Here is a 22310-nt window from a genome sequence, read left to right on the forward strand (position 1 = left end):
CTTAAGTTCTTTCTATGAAAGAGAAAAGAAACACTAATCAATTGTATTCCTGAGCTATTGATTATTACAGAACATGGATATGTTCTTTTTAAAGTTGTTTCCGTCAAACTTATACTTTTGAGACTGATGGGGCTCAGTGGAAAAAAAAGCATATGAAATAGTATCAGTATTTTCACCCCTACTAAAGGAATTAAATGTTTCATTACCATGTAAATATTGTTACAAAAAGTAACTTCCAGTGCCATTTTGGCAATGCTTCTCCCTGTAATGAAGCATTTAAGTATATATGTACATATACTCAGTCTCTCTTCAATAGTTATTCATTAATGCGTATTGGTGACAGTGGGTAAAATCATCAGCTTGAAAGTGTATGCATGTACCATAACATCCTAGACTTAATATATTGTGGAGTATTCAATAACCATTATGTAGATGCTAGGTAACAATAAAAGGGTTTAATTTCCTAGGACCAGAGTCTTATTTTTAAAGTAAGCTTTATTAGTACAATTTTGTATACATTTGTTTATTTGGATTTAGATTTTGGCAATCTTCTTCAGTACTGGCTGTAGCTTGAGAAGATTAACATCTGCATCTTCAAACAAAGAACATATTTCCCTACGGAAGGAAAATAAAGATTTTAACATTTTAAAGTATGGGGATTTGAAAACCAGTGACAAATGCATGTACCACGTCTTGTACTTACTTGAAGAGTCTCAAAGAAGCAGTAGTCTTCTCAAATTCTTCAGCTTTCTTATGACCCTTTTGAATTATTTCCTCAGGAATATTTGCTAGTCTTGCTGCATTAAATCCATAACTCTTTGGACAGGCTCCATCAATAAATTTATACAGGAATGTGATGGTTTCCTGGCTCGGATCATCACATTCATTCTCAACCATGCAAGCCTGCGGTACAAGAGTTCACAACAGGACATGAAATGGTTTTCACATTTATAAAGCAGCTTGCTGCTGAACATAACCAGTTATGAACAACCCCACCCAATTTGCTGAGTGATATGCTAACCATACTCTTCTATTTTCAATGGTCAATGTTATAGATTAAGTTACAATTTTTTTTGTGCCAATCACAAAACCATCTATGTGTATACTAAGATACACTGGAGTAACTTCGGTCAGACAGCATCTCTGGAGAAAAGGAATAGGTGATGTTTCGGGTCGAGGCCCTTCTTCAGACAGACCCAAAACGGCACCTATTCCTTTTCTCTAGAGAAATGCTGTCTGACCTGCTGAGTTACTCCAGCTTTTGGTGTCTATCTTCAGTTTAAACCAGCATCTGCAGTTCCTTCCTACACTTATGTACACGACCTTGCAGGTAAAAGCACATTGCTTGCTGGAGGAGCATCCTCAGGTAGAGTTGGGATTTCAGAAGTGATTAGTTACCTTGCTGCTCTCTTCCCTGCTGCTCACATCACTGCTTTACATTATGGGTTTGGTTGCTTTCTCTTGGGAACCACATTCTTTGAAAGGACAATCTCTACCAACTTTTTTTTACATTCCCTCCAGGAATGTTATAGCAGCAACTCTGTCCCTGATTTTGACACCCTCAGCCATAACCAGCTGTCAGGATCTATCCAATCTAAATACAATTTCAAATAGTTACTTAACTAAACCTGAAATAAAGCAAGCATTGTTAAAATACCAGATTGTTATAGCTGGTAGACAAAAACGCTGGAGAAACTCGGCATCTATAGATGCTGCCTCACCCTCTGAGTTTCTCCAGCATTTTTATCTACCTTCGATTTTCCAGCATCTGCAGTTCCTTCTTAAACAGATTGTTATAGTTGGTTCACTAATCTCCTTGAGGAACAGTAATCTGCATACAGAATGACCTATGATATTCTATATTAAAGCAAATCAGTCAACTATTACACAGCCAATCAGCTCAATTTAAAGTAGGTTGATTTCTATACCTCTCATAACTAAAGAAAGATGTAGATGAACCCATTTCTGCTCTCACCACTAGGTTTGCACTGTTTGTGCTATGAGCTACAAAAGTGATTGCATTCAACATTTAGTAATTAAGGCTTTTTGGAATTTTTCACAAATTATTGCTAAGCCAGTGACGAGAATGCATTACAGGCAAATAAGAGGGACATGCAACTGCAATTGATCAGAGCCAGCACAGACTCAATGGGATCCTACGTGGTGAATGTAAATGTACAAGAACAAAGCTTCTCCAATCATTATAAACAGGTGACATACACTTACCATATGTCCTAAACTGACTGCAGAGGAATGAGAGAAATCTTCCACCAGGGAATGGTAGTGTGTAGAGAACAAAGTGCGGCATTTAGTATTTTCAGCAAGCTCCTTAACCACTGCACTAGCGATTGCAGTGCCATCGTATGTTGCTGTACCACGGCCTGGGATTTAAAAAAATGAACTTAAATGAAAGAAAGACTTAGATTTTACTTTAATGTTCACAGCCAAACTTCCCACTCTAATATTACAGAAAGTAAGGTAACACCATCTAAGCTGTTTTAGACACTGATTTTAAGTTGCTAAGTTCCATTAAAGCAATACAATCTCATTTAGGATACACAAGGACCTACAGATACTGGAATCCCGAGCTCAAAACAGTGCTGGAGTAACTCGGTGGGCGAGGCAACATCTATCCTCTGGCCCACCGAGTTACTCCAGCATTTGTATTTTGCTCATACCTAGGATAATGTCTGCAGTAAAATAAAGATTTTGAAAGGATGGGTTGATATCTCTCTAGGCCTGTGCCCAGATACAGCAATATTCCAACTTAATCCCCCCCATGTAAAGAATCGAAAACCAAACAACTTAGACAAGTGATAATTAAAAACTACTAATTAAAAGATAACCGGCTCACGTTTTTTCCCTAACATTTCCCAATAATACACTTGGCATTTTCTTTTTGATGTCATGACTTTCTAGTTTCGTCACATTAATAGGGTTGACTTAAAGACCACCTGAAATGGTTTAAGTAAGCCACACAGGTTTACCGTAATGGCTCTGTTAAAGGCACCAAATTTAGTCAACGGAATTATCACAAACACCTGGGAATGGGTATGTAAACTGGGAGAGCTGTCCCACAGATTAGTCAAACAACAACCTGACAGTTGTACTCTCAGAATTATTCCTTACAAGCAATAAGTCCCAACTCCTTAGCCCAATCCTCAGGAACATCCCGTATTGACACGAGGCGCAGATAGAAGGGAATAACTTGGGTTCAGAAACTGGCCTGTCCGTTCTACCCATTTCATCTAGCTAGTCCCATTTGCCTGCACGTTGCCCATATTCCCCAATTTTGTTTGCAATGCTGTTATTGTTCTGCTGCAGCTACTTCCTCTGGTACGTCATGCCATATACCCACAATCCTCTGCATGCAAGAACTGACCCTCAGGTTCCTATTAGATCGTTCCCTTCACCTTAAACCTATTCCTTCTAGTTCTTGAGTCCCCTCCACCTGCGCTCCAAGGAGCAAAGTCCTAGCCTGCACAACCTTTCCTTTAGTTCAGTCGAATCCTGGCCCTCACTCTTTCCAGTTTAATGGTATCTATTCCTAGCAGCCACCAACCTCCTAGAATGCACTTCTTGGATTCCCCGGGCAGCATGTTTAGCCTTCTTCAAATGACTGCGCTGCCATTTCTGGGAACTAACTTCTCGAGGCCCTTCAGCCCCCACTGAGGTCCTCTTGATTTGCTTCCCGATATAAAACCAGCGAAAATCCAAGATTGGATCCCAAGATTTAGAAATACAGTGCAAAAACAGGCCCTTCAGCATACTGAGTCCGCGCCGACCAGCGATCACTCCAGACACCAACACTATCCTACATACTAGGGACAATTTTACAACTTACCGAAGCCAATTAGCCTACAAACCTGTACGTCTTTGGAGTGTGGAAGGAAACGAGCACCCGGAGAAAAACCCACGCGGTCACAGGGAGAACATACAAACGCCATAGAGACAGCACCCGTAGTCAGGATCAAACCCTGATTCTTAGAGCCGCAAGGCAGCAACTCTACCGCTGTGTCATTGTAGTGCCCTGATGAAGACCGTACTGTTATTCTTGATGACTATCTTCACTCTACGATCCCACCCATTTTAATGTCATCGGCAAACTTACCAATCATGCCTGGTCAATTACTAAACAGTTACTTTTGTGCAACAAGCAACCTAATGCCCCTTTCCCACTTAGGAAACCTGAACGGAAATCTCTGGAGACTTTGCGCCCCACCCTAGGTTTCCGTGCAGTTCCTGGAGGTTGCAGGTAGTGGAAGCAGGTAGGGAGACTGACAAAAACCTCCTGGAACCGCACGGAAAGCTTGGGTGGGGCGCAGAGTCTCCAGAGGTTTCCGTTCAGGTTTCCTAAGTGGGACAGGCATAAGGCAGCACCATTCTAAAGACGCGGCCTGTGTTTCCATAGTAGCCCGCGAATAGCTCACGAGAAAAGGTGCAGAGAGTGCAGCAGCACTTGAACAGGCATTTTATCAAACCACTACGCACATAAACACAACTCTATGAAGACATGCGAAGCAGCAGATGTAAGCATTACCCAATTCATCCAGAAGCACGAGGGAATGCTGTGTGGCGTGTTGCAGGATGCTAGACGTCTCACTGAGCTCCACAAAGAAGGTGCTTTCACCTAGAACAACCACAGGTCATATCATTTCAGATTCTGCCACATAACCTCAAGACCTATTGCAGTAAACCCTCGTTATTACAGTAAATCCTCTTTCAGTTATGGCAAACTGTTTAAAATACACTGCAGAGGCTATTGAAGTCGATAAGGCATTGAAATAGACAAGCAATCGCTCTGATCGACTTGTAACCCTCATTAAACCGCCTTTAGTATTTTTAGCTTGCAGTAACAAAAATACATTCTTAGCTGTTAAAAAGAACTTTGTATATGAAAACAACTCATTGTTTCAGAGTGACCGCAATGTGGTTGGAGCGGACAATCGACAATAATGGACACCGTGTCCCCCATTAAATGAGGATTTACTGTATAATAAAGATCACTTTATTTCACTTCATTCCTTAGTAAAAAAATAATAAACTGTGGGTTTTTTGCCACCTATGTGGTGGGGCTAAAGGTGACAGATGACAACTCCCTCCCAGCAGGCACGCAGGCAGACACAACCCACAAAACAAATTCACATTTAATTCATTCATTTAACACAAATATAAGCCAGAGTCCTACTGTCTTTACCAATAAATAACTTGGGTTGGTCACAATATACTTCTCCCCACTGCAGGCCCAAAATCTCTTTGCAGTAATGGTGAGGGAAGTATAATGATAGCTCAGTGGCCAACCGGGATGATTGCTTGGCAAGACAATAGGGCTCCGACTTGTATTGGCTCAATTCAATTCTCATATGGAGAGTTAGATATAGTGCTTCGGGCTAATGGAATCACGTGATATAGGGAGAAAGCAGGAACGGGATACGCATTTTGGATGATCAGGTACAATCATATTGCATGGCAGTGCTGGCTCAAAGGGCCAAGTGGCCTACTCCTGCACCTATTTTCTATGTATATGTATTAAAATAACTAATTACATCTGATTTGAGTTTGCCGAATTAATAATGTGCTCCGACAAAGTGGCTAGTTACCAGCCGGGATTATTGGGTGTGTGTGTGTGTGTGTGTGTGTGTGTGTGTGTGTGTGTGTGTGTGTGTGTGTGTGTGTGTGGGGGTGGGTGGGTGTGTGTGTGTGTGTGTGTGTGTGTGGTGTGTGTGTGTGTGTGTGTGTGGTGTGTGTGTGGTGTGTGTGTGGTGTGTGTGTGTGTGTGGTCGGGTCTCCGTTGTCATTGGGGCTGCAACGTGGAGCGGCCTCCAACCGGAACGACCTGGGGCTCCAGTCGCGGAGCTGCGGACTCACCATCATGGAGCTGGCCGGCTTCGGAGCGGGTGGAGCTGTGGTGGCGCTCGGCTGCTACCCGACCCCGGGGATTCGGAGGCTTACCGCAGGTCCGGTGAATATTGACATCTGGAGCCCGCGGGTCCCTGCTGGGAGACCGCTTTTCGGGGCTTCCGCAACGGCGACTTCACCCGCCCCAGTCGCGGGGTCGAGGAGTGCCTGGAGCGGGGCCTTGCATCACCCAACGCGGCGTTAATGGCCGCGGGACAATTGCCATCGCCCGCTGGGGACTCTGACATCGGGAGGGGAATGGGGAGTGCAGCGGAGAGATAATTTTATTTTGCCTTCCATCACAGCGAGGAGGAGATGCGCTGTGATGGATGTTTGTGTAAATTGTGTTGTGTCTTGGGTCTTTTTTTCTTGTGTGTATGACTGTAGAAACATTTCATTTGAGCCTCTATGAGGTTCAAGTGACAAATAAATTGTATTGTATTGTATTGTGTATTGTGAATGATGCTCAATGAAGCATTCACATATTATTTCTGCTTCAAATAAAGTCACAAACTAAACATATTCACCAATCAAGGCATGATATATACCACAATGACATGCAGCAAAATTATAATACAGTATCTCAACTCTTTTTACACGTTGCAATGAATGCAATTTCTATTATTTCCATTTCCAAACAAAGATGTGGTTGGATTATTCAGCATATAATCAACCTCGGTGAGACCAAGCACAGGCTTGGCGATCGCTTCGCACAACACCTCCACTCAGTTCTAATTAACCAACCTGATTTCCCAGTAGCTCAGCACTTCAAATCCCCCTCCCATTCCAAATCCGACCTTTCTGTCCTGGGCCTCCTCCATGGCCAGAGCGAGGCCCACCGCAAATTGGAGGAAAAGCACCTCATATTTCGCTTGGGTAGTTTACACCCCAGTGGTATGAACAATGGCTTCTCCAATTTCAGGTAGTCCTTGCTTTCTCCTTCCTTCCCCTCCCATTCCCAGCTCTCCCACAGCCTACTGTCTCCGCCTCTTCATTTCTTTTTCCTGCACACCCCCCCGACATCAGTCTGAAGACGTTGCCTATTCCTTCGCTCCATAGATGCTGCCTCACCTGCTGATTTTCTCCAACTTTGTCTAACAACGGGATCCCACCACTGGCCACATCTTCCCATCTCCTCCCGTTGGCTTTCCACACAGACCGCTCCCTCCGTAACTCTTGGTCAACTCGTCCCTTCCCACCCAAACCACCCCCTCTCCTGGCACTTTCCCTTGCAACCGCAGGAAATGCTACACTTATATTCATATACATACAAATATACACTTTTGTTTTCTCGCTTATAACATTGTTTATACAGAGTACTATATTTACATATTCTGTTGTGCTGCTGCAAGTAAGGATTTCATTGGTCTAATTGGGATGGATTTGGTGGCCAAAGGGCCTGTTTCCATGCTGTATCTTTAAATTAAACTAAAAACACTAAAACCAATGGAAATCTAAAGAATGGTCTCTACCTGAAACATCACCCAATTTCTTCTATCCAGAGTTGCTGGCTGCTCCATGGAGTTCCCCCGCACAATTAAAGCATGGAATAGTCTTCACCCTACCATAGTTACCCAACCAGACACAACTAAATGTAAGGTAGCTCTTTTTATTGTCATGTGTCCCAGATAGGACAATGAAATTCTTGCTTGCTGCAGCACAACAGAATATGTAAACATAATACAGAACAGGAGATTAAAGTTTAGTGTGTCTATATACCATAGACCATATATACACACAATAAATAAACAGATAAAGTGCAATAGGCTGTTATTTTTTAGAGTTTGGAGTTTGGTGGTGGAGGGTCCACTCCACTTTAAATTCCATTTGGAATATTATTGGAGAACCAGGAGTTTCTCCAGAGAGTTACTGCAGATCCAGGGAGTGATTCTGCGTTAGTTTTCAGCGGTCACGGTGAGGCGGCGATCCGACAGCAATGGCGGCCAGATCTCGCACAATGCAAAGGAAGGGAGAAAGTGCCCGGCGCCGTCCAGTTGCCGTGGCAGTGCGCATGTGGAGGGCGGCACATGCGCACAACAACGGCCGATGATGCACTGGCCGTGGTTGTGCACATGTGCAGGACGTGACAATGTGCATGTGCAAGGCGGCCGGCCGTGCCGGTGGATGAGGAGCGGGCTGAGACGGAGAGTGAGGAGAACAGTCGGTTCGGAGACGGATACGGATGGCGGGCGGAACAGTCGGTTCAGAGAGGGGGGCCGACTCAGATTTGAACGATAGGTGTCCCGGGTGCTTGCCAAGCCAGGCAAAATGGCATGGCTTTTAGGTTGCCCGGCGGGACTTTAGATCACCATTGGCACCGGGGCAACCGTTAGTTTCGAGCCCTGCTACACCTTTGACCACAGTAGAGGAACCTGGGATAAAAACCTCCGCCGTCTTTTAACCATCTTCGGAGCAGATATCAGCCATGTTTGGGTCGCCAAAATTATTTATTAACCAAAGAAACAGCCCAAATTTTCATTCTCTTCTGCGGCTTTTAAACCAAGCTCCATTACCCAGGAATATTACAATAAAACTTTGGGTAAACAGCTCCTCTTTAAAAAAAGAAAATTTAGATTATATTTAGATACAGTGCGGAAACAGGCCCTTCGGCCCACCGAGTCCGTGTTGAACAGCGATTCCCATGTACAAGCACTATCCTATACACTAGGGACAATTTACAATCTTTACCAATCAATCTGCAAACCTGTACGTCTTTGCATTGTGGGAGGAAACCGGAGCACCCAGAGAAAACCCACGTGGTCTTGGGGAGAAGGCACAAACTCCGTTCAGACAGCACCCGCAGTCAGGATCGAACCTGGGTCTCTGGTGCTGTAAAGCAGCAACTCTACCGCTACCGCCACCCCCTGTAGCCAACTGGGAAAAGAAAGACTGCTTAAAAAAAACTCTTACCTGACATGATTCTATCCGAAGCCCCCAGGCGTGTGAAGACTCGGTCAACTGGGCTAAATTTGCAGCTTTCAGCAGGCACATAGCACCCCATTTGAGCCATGATGACCAATAAGCCAACCTGGTGAAACCAATTAGTTTCCCATTGAATAGTTTCATACTTTCCAATCACACTTAATTAATAATTGCAATCAGAGTCACACAGCACTGAAAGGCCCTTCGCCCATCACGACCGTGCCAATCTTTTTGCCCAGTAACACTAATCCCATTTGCCCACATTAGGTCTCTAGCTTCTATTCCCTGCTGCAAGCCCTCTTCCCTGTACAGCACCTGAAGCACAGCAACACTGGAGGCACCGTTTCACGATACAAGATTTCCTCTGATACGGTTACAAAATGCAGCAGCCTCACATCAATATTCTTTCCAAAACCAACAATCACCCACAGATCCTGATGAAAGGTCATCCATCTGAAACATCAATCCTGTTCCTCTTTCCATAGAGGCTGCCTGAACCAATTTAGTATTTTCAACATTTTATTTCAGACATCCAGCATCTGCAGCATTTCGCTCAGAGACCAACTCTGATTTCCATTCACTGGGGAAATGTAGAAACAAGGAACCATAGATGTTGGTTTACAAAAACGGCAAAATGCTGGAGTAACTCGGCAATTCAGGCCGTATCTCTGGAAAATGTGGACAGGTGACGGTTCAGGACAGGACCCTTCTTCAGACTGAGTTTGGTGGGGGGAGGGTAGAGGAAAAAGTTGGAAGGGCAGAGTGAAACTTTCGGCACCTATCCATAGACAGCTATGACAGCCATGATCATATTCAATGGCGGTGTAGGCTCGAAGTGCCGAATGGCCTACTCCTGCACCTATTTTCTATGATAGATCAGAGCCTGAAAAAGGGTCAACCCAAAATAACACCTATCCATTTTCTCCAGAGATGCTGGCTGAGCCGCTGTTATTCCAGTATTTTTGTCTATCTTTGGTATAAACCAACATCTGCAGTTTATTTTTATTACACGTCTCCTTTCCATATTCCCCAGGGATTCTGCCTGACCTGCTGAGTTACTCCAGTTACTCCTGTTATTTTAGGGGGCAGATCAAAGCTTGAGGGAGGGGGAGTTTTTTGATTAGCTGGTGGTTTGGACAGAGGCCAGAAATGAAAAGACAAATGGGTGTGAGATCAGTACAAAGGTGCAGATTGTGATGCTAGAGGAAGGAATGTAGTTGGAAGGGGAGGCGAGAAATAGGCACCAGTCCAGGTTGGGGGGGGGGGGGGGGGGGGGGGAGAGGGGGGGAGCGGGGGGGGGGGGGGGGGGGGGGGAGCGTTTGGTTGGTTACCTCAAGTTCAAGGATCATACTGGTGGGTTGTAAGCTACACAAACAGAATATGAGGTGATGTTCCTCCAGTCTGTGTGTGGACCCACTCTGGCAATGGAGGTGGCCAAGGACAGAAAGGTCTGTGTGAGAATGGGAAGGGGAGTGGTTGGCAATCGGGAGATCCAGTAGGCCTTGGATCAAGCGCAAGCATTGGGCAATACAGTCGCCAGTTACGCCTTTTCTCACCAATGTAAATGATGCCACGTCAGGGACACCAGATACAGTAGAGGAAGTTTACATGAACTGACTTACCTGGAAGGACTGCTGGGGCCCCTGGACGGATGTGGAGGCGGTGGTATAGGGACAGGTGTTTCATCGTCTTTGGTTGCAGGGAAAAGTGCCTGGAGAGGGGGTGGAATGGGACGAGCAAGATAACAAGCTGTGGAGGGAGTAACTTTTTGGGATGGCTGAAAGGGTTGGCAATGGCAAGATGCGACTCGTGGTGGGATCATGTCGGGAGAATGATGTACTGGTCGTGGAGGCTGGTGGGGTGAAAGGTGTGGACCAGGGGAACTATCCTTGTTCTGTCTGGGGGAGGGGGAGAGCCGAACTACTGAGGGACACACACACACACACACCACATTTACTGGAGAATCACTGGATTTTGCTCTGCAGAAATATACTCCAACAGGATGTGGCAGGTGCTACACAATTTGATTGAAAGATACTGCATGGAAACGGGCCCTTAATTCGACCATTAATCATCCATTCACCCTAGTTCTATGTTATCACACTTCCTCAACCATTCCCTGGACATTTGCGCCACTTTACAATAGTCAATTAACCTACAAACCAGTAGATTCTCCTTTGGAATCGGGAAGGAAACCACAGCACCTGGATGAAACCCATGTGGTCACAAGGAGAACGTGCAAACGCCACACAGGCAGCAGAGGTCAGGATTGTGGTCTCTGGCACTATGGGGCAGCAGCTCTGCCACTTGCACCACTGTGCCTGCCACAAGTAAATTAAAAAAACGCACAGCATTTTCTAAGCAAGACTCTCTCTCTCTCACCTGTCTCATGAGTGTGGATTTTCCACCCATGTTTGGCCCAGTTACAAGCAAGCAGGAAGCCTGTTGGTCACCGTGACCATTTTCCAAATCTCTGGGGCCCTTGTAGCCAATGACCACATCATTTGGGATGAAATCCCCCTGGAAGGTTTTCAAAATGCACGGGTGGCGCGATCCTTTAAGCTCCAGGAACGGTTGGGTGCGGTCAGCATCGTACGATACCACAGGTCTGCACATGGAGCCCTCTCCACTCTGACTGTAGTGCATGAGACTCAGCAGTACATCTGTAAGAGGAAGCCGCCGTAAGAATGAGGAATGGTAGGGACTCATTCGTTTAGAGATAAAGCGTGGAAACAGGCCCTTCGGCCCACTGAGGCCGTGCCTTCCAGCGATCACTGCACACTAATACCATCCTAAACAGGAACATTTTACCAATACCAATTTACCTATAAACCCGTACATCTTTGGAGTGTGGGAGGAAACCCGGGCACCCGGAGAAAACACACATGGGTCTCTGGCGCCGCAAGGCAGCAACAGTACCACTGTGCCATCATGACTCCCAGTCTTGGAACCCAGAGCCTAAGTAATGGGCATTGTGCATAAAGCAAATCAAATCACTTGTGTGAATCGGTAATGTCAAGGGGCCAGGGTGGATGGTAGAGAGGTTGAGCTACATTTGCCTCACGAAGCCTCTCCATGTGAATAAGCAAGCTACTCCCCTCCCTGAAGTAGGGTGGACAGCTGGAAGACTTGCTTATTGTCGTTTGAATGTCTGGGTGATTTGTGGCCCAAACCAGTTTCTCCTACAGTTCAAATCATTATTTCAAATTTCCACCATAACTTGACTGCAATACTTTCCAGAAATGAATTGGAGGAGCTATACCTCTCCTCTCCTGTTCGGGGGGGGGGGGGGGGGGGGGGGGGGGGGGGCACGGTGGCACGGGGGTAGAACGCGTACGTTCGACCCATGACCTGCGTGGGTTTTCCCCGGGTGCTCCGGTTTCCTCCCTCGTTCAAAAGAGGTACAGGTTTGTAAATAAACTGGCCTTGGCAAAGATTGTACATGGTTGTTAGATTGTGCAGAATAGTGTTAGTGCATGGGGATCGCTGAATAGCACAGACTCAGTGGACCACAGGGCCTGTGTCCCTAAACTGTGTGCAGTGTCCCTAAACTAAACTGCACTACAGAACTACAATACAATTATTCGCAATACGGCAATACACCCCCACGCCACATACTCCTGTAAGTTGCCAGTGGACAGCAGCTCCTGGTCCACCAGGCACCGCTACAGGTAGAGGACGCAGGCCCCAAGGGCTGATAGAGCCTGTTCCCACCCTACGCCCGAGGGGAGCCCCAGCGAGTCCGTCTCCGACCCCATCCCGCACAGGGCCAGGAGCAAGGGAGAGCCCAGCACCACCTTCGCTAAAGTAGCCCTCCTCCACTAGTACCTTCAATGGCATCGCTGAAAAATATTCAGCTTGCAGATGACCCCCCTGCTGCCTAACCCCCCCCCCCCCCCCCCCCCCATATCTGGGCTAACCTTCACACTGCTGAGCCCAACCACGGTACGTGAAGGTAACGTTCAGATAACCACGGGATGACTCAACTCACCGAGGACGGCGATACAGTCCACAGCTGCCTGCCAATCTTTATAGTTTCTGTCAAAGTTGTAGAAGAGCCTGCGCATGCAGTCCTGGAGTGCAGCATCTCTCCTCTCCTCAGCACCGCTCATCGCCTCCAGCAGTCTCTCGATCGCCTTTGTCCAGTAGCGTTTGAAGCCCTTCTTGGTGGACTTCAGCTCGTACTCCTCGGGCACGTGGCGATCGGCCATGCTCTCGGGCACCTCCAGCTGGAAACGGTTCCTGCCGCTGCCCCAGTAGACCACGGCGCGGCAGGCCAGCCTCTTGCGCTGCTTCTCCAGATACTCCTGCAGGCCGGCCTCCGTCTCCTTGATGTCGGCGAGAGCCCGGTCGTAATCCGGGTCGAAGCCGGCTTTGGGAGTGATCACTCCCGTGTTCCTCGCCTTCTGCTGGTCGAAGGCCGTGCCCCACCGCTGCAGCTCGGCCGACAAATCCGGGAAGAGGCCGTCAGCGCCCGTCCCCTTCAGGCTAAGGATCTGTTTCAACAGCTTAGATTTGAAGCCCGTCACAGACGGCTCCACAACCCGCAGCAGCTCCTGGAAGACCTTGAAGCCTTCCAGGGCGGAGAGGAAGTCCGCGATCTTCTTCTTGCTGTAGGTGGTCTCTTCGTAGAGCACAGCCCGGCTGTCGGGATGGTCATTGCTCTTGAGCGGTGACCCGAGGCTGTGGATGCGGCTGAGGAGACGCTCCAGGTCGGGCACCTTCTTCAGCAACTCCAGCATCTCCGCCGTGGGGCCGGGCACGGCCATCAGGTCCTCCACGGCGTGCAGGCGGTCCTCGATGGCCGTGGGGTCGCAGAGCGGAGCGCACAGCCACTGCTTCAACAGCCGCTTGCCAAAGTAGGTGCAGCAGCGGTCCAGCTGTTCCAGCAGGGTGCCCTCCCGGCAGCCCGTGGTGGCGTTGCGCAGCACCTCCAGGTTGGTCAGGGTGACACCGTCCAGCACCAGGCGCTGCCCGCTCCGGATGTGGCCCCCCACGGGCCCCTTCCCCGTCACATCCACCGGCACATACACCTCAAAGTTGCCCATGGACAGCAGCTCCTGGTCCACCAGGCACCGCTGCAGGTAGAAGACGCAGGCCCCGAGGGCCGATAGGGCCAGCTCCCAGTCTTCACCCGGGGTGAGCCCCAGGGAGTCCGTCTCCGACACCATCCCGCGCAGTGCCGGGGGCAAGTGAGCGCCCAGCGCCTCCCGTCCACCCTCGCTGAAGTAGCCCTCTTCCGCCAGCACCTTCAAGGTCTTGCGGGCATCCCAGAACTGGCCGCCTGCCTGGAGGGCCTCCTGCAGGGCTGAGAACAGGCATCCCTTCATCACCTTCCTGGTCTCTGCCGACGGATTGCCTTTCTCCACCAGGACCTGCACCGGGACGTGGTGGGCCACCAGCATCCGCAGCCGGGAGCAGTGCCGGTCGTCCGCAAACTGCCCCACGTGGAACTTGCCCATTGACGTGTCCACGAAGCAGACACCGTAGGAGCGGCAGTGGCCCGGCACAGCGTCGTTGCCGCTGCACGCCGGCGCCTCCTTCAGGCACAGGAGGTAGTTGCTGCAGCTCTCTGACGAGTTGCCGTCCAGGACACTGTAGGTCTGCGTCCCCTTGGTGATGATCCGGCACACCTCCCTCCGCACCACCCGGTCAAACTTGGTGGGGTACGCGGTGGCCCGGCACCGAGCCTCCATCATCTCCGGTGTCTCCGTCTGCTCCACTCGCCCCACCTTGTAGCCCTTCTGCACCAGTGCGTCGGAGAAGCGGCCAAAGGCGATCTCTGGGAAGCCGGAGTGAGCCCAGCTGCCCTTCATGTAGGTCAGCCCCAGCTCGCTAACGGCACACACCGCGTCCATGTGGTAGAGCTCATAGAACTTGCCGACCTTGTAGAAGATGACTGTGTCCAGCATCTGGGACTTCAGTTCCCACCACCTCCGCATGCCCGGCGTACACTTGCTCACGAAGTCTTCCGGCACGTAGAGGGTGGATCCGTCGTAGTCGGGATCCCCTTCCCGCCGCCTCTTCCCGTCCTTCCTCCGGCCGGGTTTCAACCACTCAAGCCTCTCGTGGTCCCACACGGCTGTGGAAGAGGGGCTGCCAGAGGCACCGCCTGCAGCCTGGCACTCAAACGTGTCTGGCGCGGAGAAGGCCGACAGCCTGGACTTGGTGCCCTTGGACAGCGGGGCGGGTCTCCTGGGGACCTCCAGGGGGGAGATGGAGGTGCTCTTGGCCACGGGCTGGGCAGGGGCCCCAGCCGCCCCGCGCTTCCGCTTGAAGGGAGTCTTCACCGGGCTCTCGGGGTCAGTCTCGATTTCGGGTTCGCTGATGTTCTTCTCGTCGACACCGCTGCTGCACTCATCGCTGCTCCCCTCGTGCTGATCGGGTTTAAACTCGTCCTCAGAGCTCTCGGCCTCGCTGTCAGACTCCACCACCACCCGCCGCCTCTTGGCCTTCACGGAGGCAGAGCGAGCCGCTCGTGAAGACCGCTTCCTCGGCCTGATCTCCTCCTCACTGTTGTTCTCCTTGTCCTCCTCATCATTATTCTCCTTGTCTTCCCCGCTCTTGTTCTCCTTGTCTTCCTCACTCACCGTGGATTGGTCTCCCACCTAGAAAAGCAACATTTCCCTGGTTTACTCCATTTTCCGACACACACGCCGCAACACCCGACTAAAAGCATAGCTCGCTGGGGGACAGTGGCACAGAGGGGAGTTCCTGCCTTACAGCGCCAGAGACCTGGCTTTGATCCTGACTATGGGCGCTGTCTGTACGGAGTTTGTATTCTCCCCGTGATTGCGTGGGCTATCTCCGGGCGCTCCAAAGATACACAGGTTTGTAGGTTAATAGACTTTGGTAAAATTGTGAATTGTCCCTATTGTGTGTAGGGTTGTATTAGTGTGCAAGGATCTCTGGTCGAAGCAGACTTGGTGGACCAAAGGGCCTGTTTCCGTGCTGTATCTCTAAACTAAGCTGATGCCCAGTTGTACATCAGAGTCAGTGCACAACTCCATTTACTCTACAACCGTGCTACAGGCGTGACCCACAGGAACAGGCTCTTCAGCTCAACGCCCAATCCCAACCGAGATGCCCATCTGCACCAATCCCATCTTCCTGCATTTACCCCTTAATCACTCTATTTCTTTCCTGTCCATGTGCAGTTGAAATGCTGAGATTCTACCTGCCTCTACCATCTCTTCTGGCAGCTTGTTCCAACTACACATCACCCTGTGGAAAAACTTACCCCTCAGATTTACACCTTTTAATGTTTCCCCTCTCACCCACTAGTTTTAGACCCCTACTCTTGGTTATATAAAAAAATAAAAAATAAATAAATAAAAAGCTATCTACTGTCTGTGCCCTTCAGTTTTATAAACCTCAATGAGGTTTATATGCCTCTGCTTCCAGCACTGTACAAGCCTATACAATATCTCCTTGTAACAAAGCCCTCCTTTCTAGGCAATATCCTGGTGAACCTCTTCTGAATTTTTCTACTGCTACCATATTTCTTCTACAGCAACAGAATTGCATACAATATTCCATGTGTGGTCAAACTTGTACAACTAAAATGATATCTCAACTCTTATACTCAATAACCTTGCCTATTGCTGATGAACAATGAATAAGCAGGACAGGCTCAAAGGGCCACATCACACGCTCTTATGAGTGGATTCACCAACCTCCATTTCTACGTCTTCGTCAACATTATCATCTTCATCCTCTGGTTCCGAGGGCTCGGTGCACACTGCCAACTCTAAACGCTTCTCTCGTGACTTCTGATGAGCACGATCTGCCTCTATCATTGCCCTTTGGACTTCAGGCTTTCCACTGAAGTAGACACCACCTCTCTGGACTTCTTTAGCGTCCAAACCTACAAGATCAAAAGATGTTGCACAGTAAAATCTCCTGCAGTTTTAATACTTGAAAATAGAAAGATTTTAGGGGCTGAATAGGCTAGGTCCTTATTCCCCAAGGGTGAAAGGAGGTCAAGGGGTGACCTTATGGAAGTTTATATAAGCCAAGGGAAGCTACAGTCACCATCCCCAAGGTAAATGAGTCTAAAACTAGAGGGCAGAGGATTAATGTGAGAAGGGGAAAATTTTAAAGGGAGCTGAGGGGCAACTATTGCAACACAGGAGGAGTGTATATGTGGAATGAACTGCCAAAGACAGTGGTAGAAGCGGGTACAATGGCAACATTTAAAACTTAGACTAGTTGAGTTTGCTGGGATATGGGCCAGACACAGGCAAGTGAGACTAGCTGGGTTACGCAGCCGGGTCAGTATGGACAATTTGGGCCGAATGGTCTGTTTCAGAGCTGAATGGCTCTACGACTATAAATTATCAGCTGGTCATGGAGCAGTTACAGAGGGGAATTAAATAACCTTCATTAGAGATATAGAGAGAGCAACAACTAATTGTGAACTCCAAAAGTACGCTAAAATTCCAAGAAATTAGACCCTTGTTTAGCTCACTTCTAATGTTAATAGTGCTATGATATTAGTGGCACATTCACCTTTATCGTGGTGCATCAGTTAGTGGTAGCTCCAGCAACCCAGGTTTGATCCTGCTGTGTTGGTTTCCAAATGTCACCCACATCCAAACTGGACATTAGTTACTGCAAATCAAGCTTTACTGTAGGTTTGTGCAATTAATAAATAAATACAATCAAAGAGGATAGGTGCGCATGAGAGATTGTACTGGTTACAGGGAAATAAGAGGAAGAATGCATGGACCTGATGAGCCAAATGTCTCTTCCTGTAGTTAACCAAGTTATCTATTCTGCATTTACTCCAGGGCCAATACACCCTTAATATACAAATGCCAAGAAATGCCCAAAGCAATCAGGTGTGATCAAACTAGTCCTTTTAAAACCAAGCCAAACATTGTTTCTACCTCAAAGATAGTCACAAATTGCTGGAGTGACAGAGCGGATCAGGTAGTATCTCTGGAAAAAAGGAATAGGTAAAGTTTCAGGTCAAGACCGTTCTTCAGCCTGAGAGTCAGGGTCGGGGGAAATTAGAGGCATGAAAAGTTTCAAAACAAATCAGAGCTGGCTGTGGAAAGGGCGATAACGAAGGTAAACATGGATGCGAATAGTGGAACTAGCAGGCCGACTAGGGTGGTTGAGGGGTGGAGAGAGAGAATGTATGGGTTACTTGAAATGTGAGAAATCAATATTCATACTGCAGAGTTGTAAGCTGCTGAAGCAACATACGAGGTGTTGTTCCCCCAATTTGCGCGCGGCCTCACTCTGACAGTGGAGACGGCCCAGTATGAGAATGGGAATTAAAATATTTGGCAACTAGGAGATCCTCCTTACTTTCTAATCCCCCAAGTACAAAAGACCCAACACCGCCAACAGCTTTTAGTACTTGACATCTCCAGGTCATTTCCAGTTTAGTACTTAACTCATTTCCAGCTTTACACCAGTTAGAAAGCATTCAATGAGGGATTTAAAGCACAGCAAACACTGGACATTGTGGTATGCTTGTGAATAGACTTTTAAGAATGGGATCAGCAGTTTGAGGTTAAGCTGCATGTGGTTCTAGATCTTCTGCAATTAATCACAGCTGGCAAAAGCAACAGAAGAATGATATAAAGAGGATGACTTGCACCAACCTCTCGTTCCAAACACGAGCCAGGGCTCGATATTAGCAGTTGCCCGGGTGCCAATGGCCACCTAACGTCCCGCCGGGCAACCAATAAGCCATGTCATTTTGGCCGGCTTGGCAAGCATCTTCGCCTCGCGACTATAAGCCAACCTCCCTGCATGCACGATGCTATTACTGTTACTATGGGGATCATGACAGAAGTCTCCTTGTGGCGATCCCCGGAAGCGACGACGCGATGCACTCTGTGACGCGATTTAATCACTGAATTAGATCACTTTGTATTCAATTTCATGAACACGTGGAAAGACGCAGCATGGTCCAGCGTGTGAAGAAGTCTCCATCATCTGTGATGAGACAACTGATTCTTCTGTAGAGAGAAGTGACAGCTGAAGGGACAACAGCTAAAGTGGTTGGCAAGCATTGGCCGTGCAGATATCAAGATTGAAAATACTGTGAATTATCACGTTTGCTCACTGCATTTCATCAACAATAAGGCATTATTTGTGTTTTTTCTTGATTCCTTTGGTATCTAAAAAGCTTCAGAAGTGATAAATATAGCTGAAAATTTTTTAAATCGCCCATGTTTATCAACCTCAAATTTCTTCCCAGTACAGGGACCCGACCTTTTCCCTGTCGGATCTCCGTTGTCGTTGGGGCCTAGTACCATAGAGCAGCCTCCAACCGGAACGACCTGGGGGCACAAGTCACGGAGCCGGCGGAGCTGCGGACCTACCATCGTGGAGCTGGCCGGCTTCTTTGCCTGACTGCACGACTGCAAAAAACAAATTTCGTTTGAACTTCATGTGAGGTTCAAATGACAAATAAACGGTATTGTAATGTATATTTTTTTCATGATAAATTTAGCTTCAGAAGCCTTTTCTTTTTCAAAATTGTCAATTTGCTGAGATTGATTATGTCCAATTAACAGCTGACATTTATGCCATTCCTTGGCTTGCATCTGAGTAAAATGCAATTCAAAATGGTTTGCAATTTAAAAAAATGATAAATTTAGCTTCAGAAGCGTTTTCTTTTTGCATGTAAAAAAACCTACTTGAGAAACATGGGTGATTTTAAAATTTTACAGCCAGATTTATCACTTCTGAAACTTTTTAGATACCAAAGGAATCGAGGAAAAACACAAATAATGCCTTACTTTTGATTAAATGCAGTGAGCAAACGCTCTAATTCCAAATATATTCAATCTTGATATCTGCACGGCCAATGTTCGCCAACCACTTTAGCTGGTATTGTCCCTTCAGCTGTCGCTTCTCTCTACCATCATTTCTCCTCAATTTTGGAATTCTGAAGTAGGATAAATGTCTCTCACACTTACCCCAATCTCCACAATTATTTACAGTGCAAAAATTGACAATTTGGGCGTTTTTTTAACAGGTCCGTTACATTGGAAGCCATGGTCAGTGCTTACCTGCAGTTCATGGCGTGTACTTCAGTTGGCGTTGCGTGGCAACAGTACAGGTCACAGGTCGTGACCTTGACTGCCATGCATCCTCCCTATATCTTGCACTGAATGTTATACCCTTTAACTGTACACTGCGGGTGGCTTGATTGAATTCATGTATATTATTTTGTCAGACTGTTTAGGACACAAAAAACCTTTTGTACCATTTCGTACAAAAAGGTGTTGTACTTTGGTACAGGTAACAATAAGCTAAACTGATAGAAGCATTACAGGTTTTCTCAGCTGGTTCAGGCAGAGTGCAGCAGCAACTATCACAAAGCAGCAAGCTGAAACTTTCAAGGAACTCATCTCACGCTGGTGCTCGTATTACAGTCCCATGCATTTAAAATAAATCCAATCTAATTTATTAAAGGATTATTCTAGCCAGGAAAGATTTTTACCTTTGTTTTCAGCAATGTCTAATGTCATGTCCTAGCAGTGAAGGATTAAAAACAGGTTAAAACCTGTTAAAAAGTCAGCATTTTATATCTTGCCTCTTACCTGTGAACTTCTTTGCATATTTCACGCTAACCCAGCCTCGTGTGGGAGGGTCATCAAAGAACTGAACATGAATGCGGAGAGATTTTCCTTTCCCCCTGAGGTACTCATTGGCAGTAGGGTGGTTATAAACCAGACTTGGCCACCACGGATATCCTTCCAGCTTGGCCCACACCACATCTCCAGGAACAAAATCACAGGCTTGACTGCAAGTGAACAAGACAGTAGGGAGGAGACATTACCTATTCCAACTTTTTGTACAGCAGTTTTTGTTTTACTAATAGTTTTGTTCTGCAGCTTGGGTTCATAAACCAGCCTCATTACCTCAAACTCCAATCAACTCTGGCGCACCTAACGCTTTGCATTTTACATCGCATGAGATTCGTTCTTCAAAGTTACTACACCAAAGGGTTTCATGTCTCCCGACATGGAATTCCAAGATAGAAATAAGGAACCGGGGGTGTTGCTTTATTTATTTATTTTTTAAACACAATTTGTCGGAGTAACTCAGCTAGTCAGGCATCTCTGGAAAACGTGGAATATGATCCATCTCCAGAGATGCGGATCATGCTGGAGTGACCCATTTGAGTTACTCTAGCATTTACTGTCCGAACTGAAAAGGGTCGCCCATTCCTTCTCTCCAGAGATGCTGCCTGTCCCGCTGAGTTATTCCAGCATTTTGTGTCTACCCGCTAAGTCCTCCAGCATTTAGTGAAAACCAGCATCTGCAGTTCCTTCCATCACCTCCAGTTTAAATTCCATTCGGAATATTTTGGAGGACCAAGAAACCAAGAACTCCAAAGTGGCCACTTCACACGAGGAAGCGTACAAAACATTTCATAAACAGAGCGAGCCACGAGGTAAATACAAATGCAAGAATTAACTTTTTATCTCCATTTTCCAAAACACCTTCCAGTGATTTTATCTGCGTGACCTTGCCCACAAAACGAGATGATCCCTCCAGATATATTTCCCAAAGGGTTATCTGCACACGAGGCATCCTACAACACCACGGCGCAGTAGGGAGTTTATAGCCGCTTCCTAGGCCAACATGATTCAAAAACAAACTTTCAGGTACTAAATTAAATCGCAGTGAAGTTTGCTCTGCAAAGCCCGACCCTCGGCTTGAAGGGGAGCTCCTACGACCCCAACCTGAACACCAGGTTATCTCCAGGATTTACCTCGGGGCGGCCGTGCGAGAGCTGGCAACCTCTTTGCGCGTTGCCTTAGTGAAGAACGGGCTGGTGGAAGCGGCGGCTGTGGTCCGGGGCCTCTTGGGCGGGCTCTGGCGCAACTTGCAGGCTTCGCTGCCGTTCTCTTTGACCGGTTGCCTGGGAGAGATGTCGTCCTTTTTGGCGGACGCCGCGACAGCCTCAGGGCCCGGCTTGCCTCCCCTAGAACTGAGAGGAGGCGACTTGGTGAAGAAGCTGAACAAGGTGCGCTGCTTGGACATGGTGCCGGTCCGCTCTATAGTCTCTGGTGCCGGTGGCGCGGAACGTCGGCGGCGCTGGCGGGAAAATGGAACGTTGGGACAGAGGAAGTAACGCTGAGTGTTGCCTCGGCCAATCAGCGGCTGGGGGCTGACTTGTCACATGTTCCCGCGCAACCCGCTGTAACCATTGAAGATCTTTGATACAAAGTGCTGCAGGAACTCAGTGGTCCCACCGCAGGGTATCAGTACCAAAGATTGATCAGTACAGACGGATATCTGAACGATAAGGCTGTTTTGTTTAAATATAGGTGCAAACACTACTGAGTATGACATGTCTGAGTAATGAAGGTATAGAAACTGAAAATGTCTCAAGAGGTTTTTCAGTTTTTATTTTGTATAATTTTTAATCTGATAAATTTTATTTTTGGGAAAAAAAACTCAGTGGGGCAGGCAGCATCTCTGGAGAACATGTATAAGATGACCTTTCCACG

At 47.5% G+C, this 22310-nt stretch overlaps 1 protein-coding gene across 1 annotated transcript; it reads right to left on the minus strand.

The window, feature by feature from the left end:
* Positions 1–477: 477 nt before the first annotated feature.
* On the minus strand, positions 478–21915 carry msh6 (mutS homolog 6 (E. coli)). Its single transcript, XM_055639601.1, has 10 exons — positions 21569–21915; positions 20391–20593; positions 16497–16687; positions 12812–15428; positions 11203–11483; positions 8809–8926; positions 4541–4630; positions 2227–2381; positions 704–903; positions 478–615 (listed from the first exon to the last, which is right to left on the minus strand). Exons 1-10 carry the CDS (start codon positions 21838–21840, stop codon positions 534–536), a joined length of 4209 nt encoding a protein of 1402 aa, XP_055495576.1. The 5' UTR covers positions 21841–21915; the 3' UTR covers positions 478–533.
* Between the last annotated feature and the right edge of the window lie 395 nt (positions 21916–22310).

Source organism: Leucoraja erinacea, chromosome 8 (assembly GCF_028641065.1).
Source record: "Leucoraja erinacea ecotype New England chromosome 8, Leri_hhj_1, whole genome shotgun sequence".
Taxonomy (NCBI): domain Eukaryota; kingdom Metazoa; phylum Chordata; class Chondrichthyes; order Rajiformes; family Rajidae; genus Leucoraja; species Leucoraja erinaceus.

Bases quoted from the DNA above. Each gene is read 5' to 3' on its own strand.
- msh6 (XM_055639601.1), bottom strand. From the start codon at position 21,840: ATGTCCAAGCAGCGCACCTTGTTCAGCTTCTTCACCAAGTCGCCTCCT. The intron at 20,594-21,568 runs GTAAATCCTGGA...GTTCACTTGCAG, and splicing joins TCTCGCACGGCCGCCCCGAG to TCAAGCCTGTGATTTTGTTC. The intron at 11,484-12,811 runs GTGAGTTGAGTC...TTCCTCTTACAG, and splicing joins GGACTGTATCGCCGTCCTCG to ATGTACTGCTGAGTCTCATG.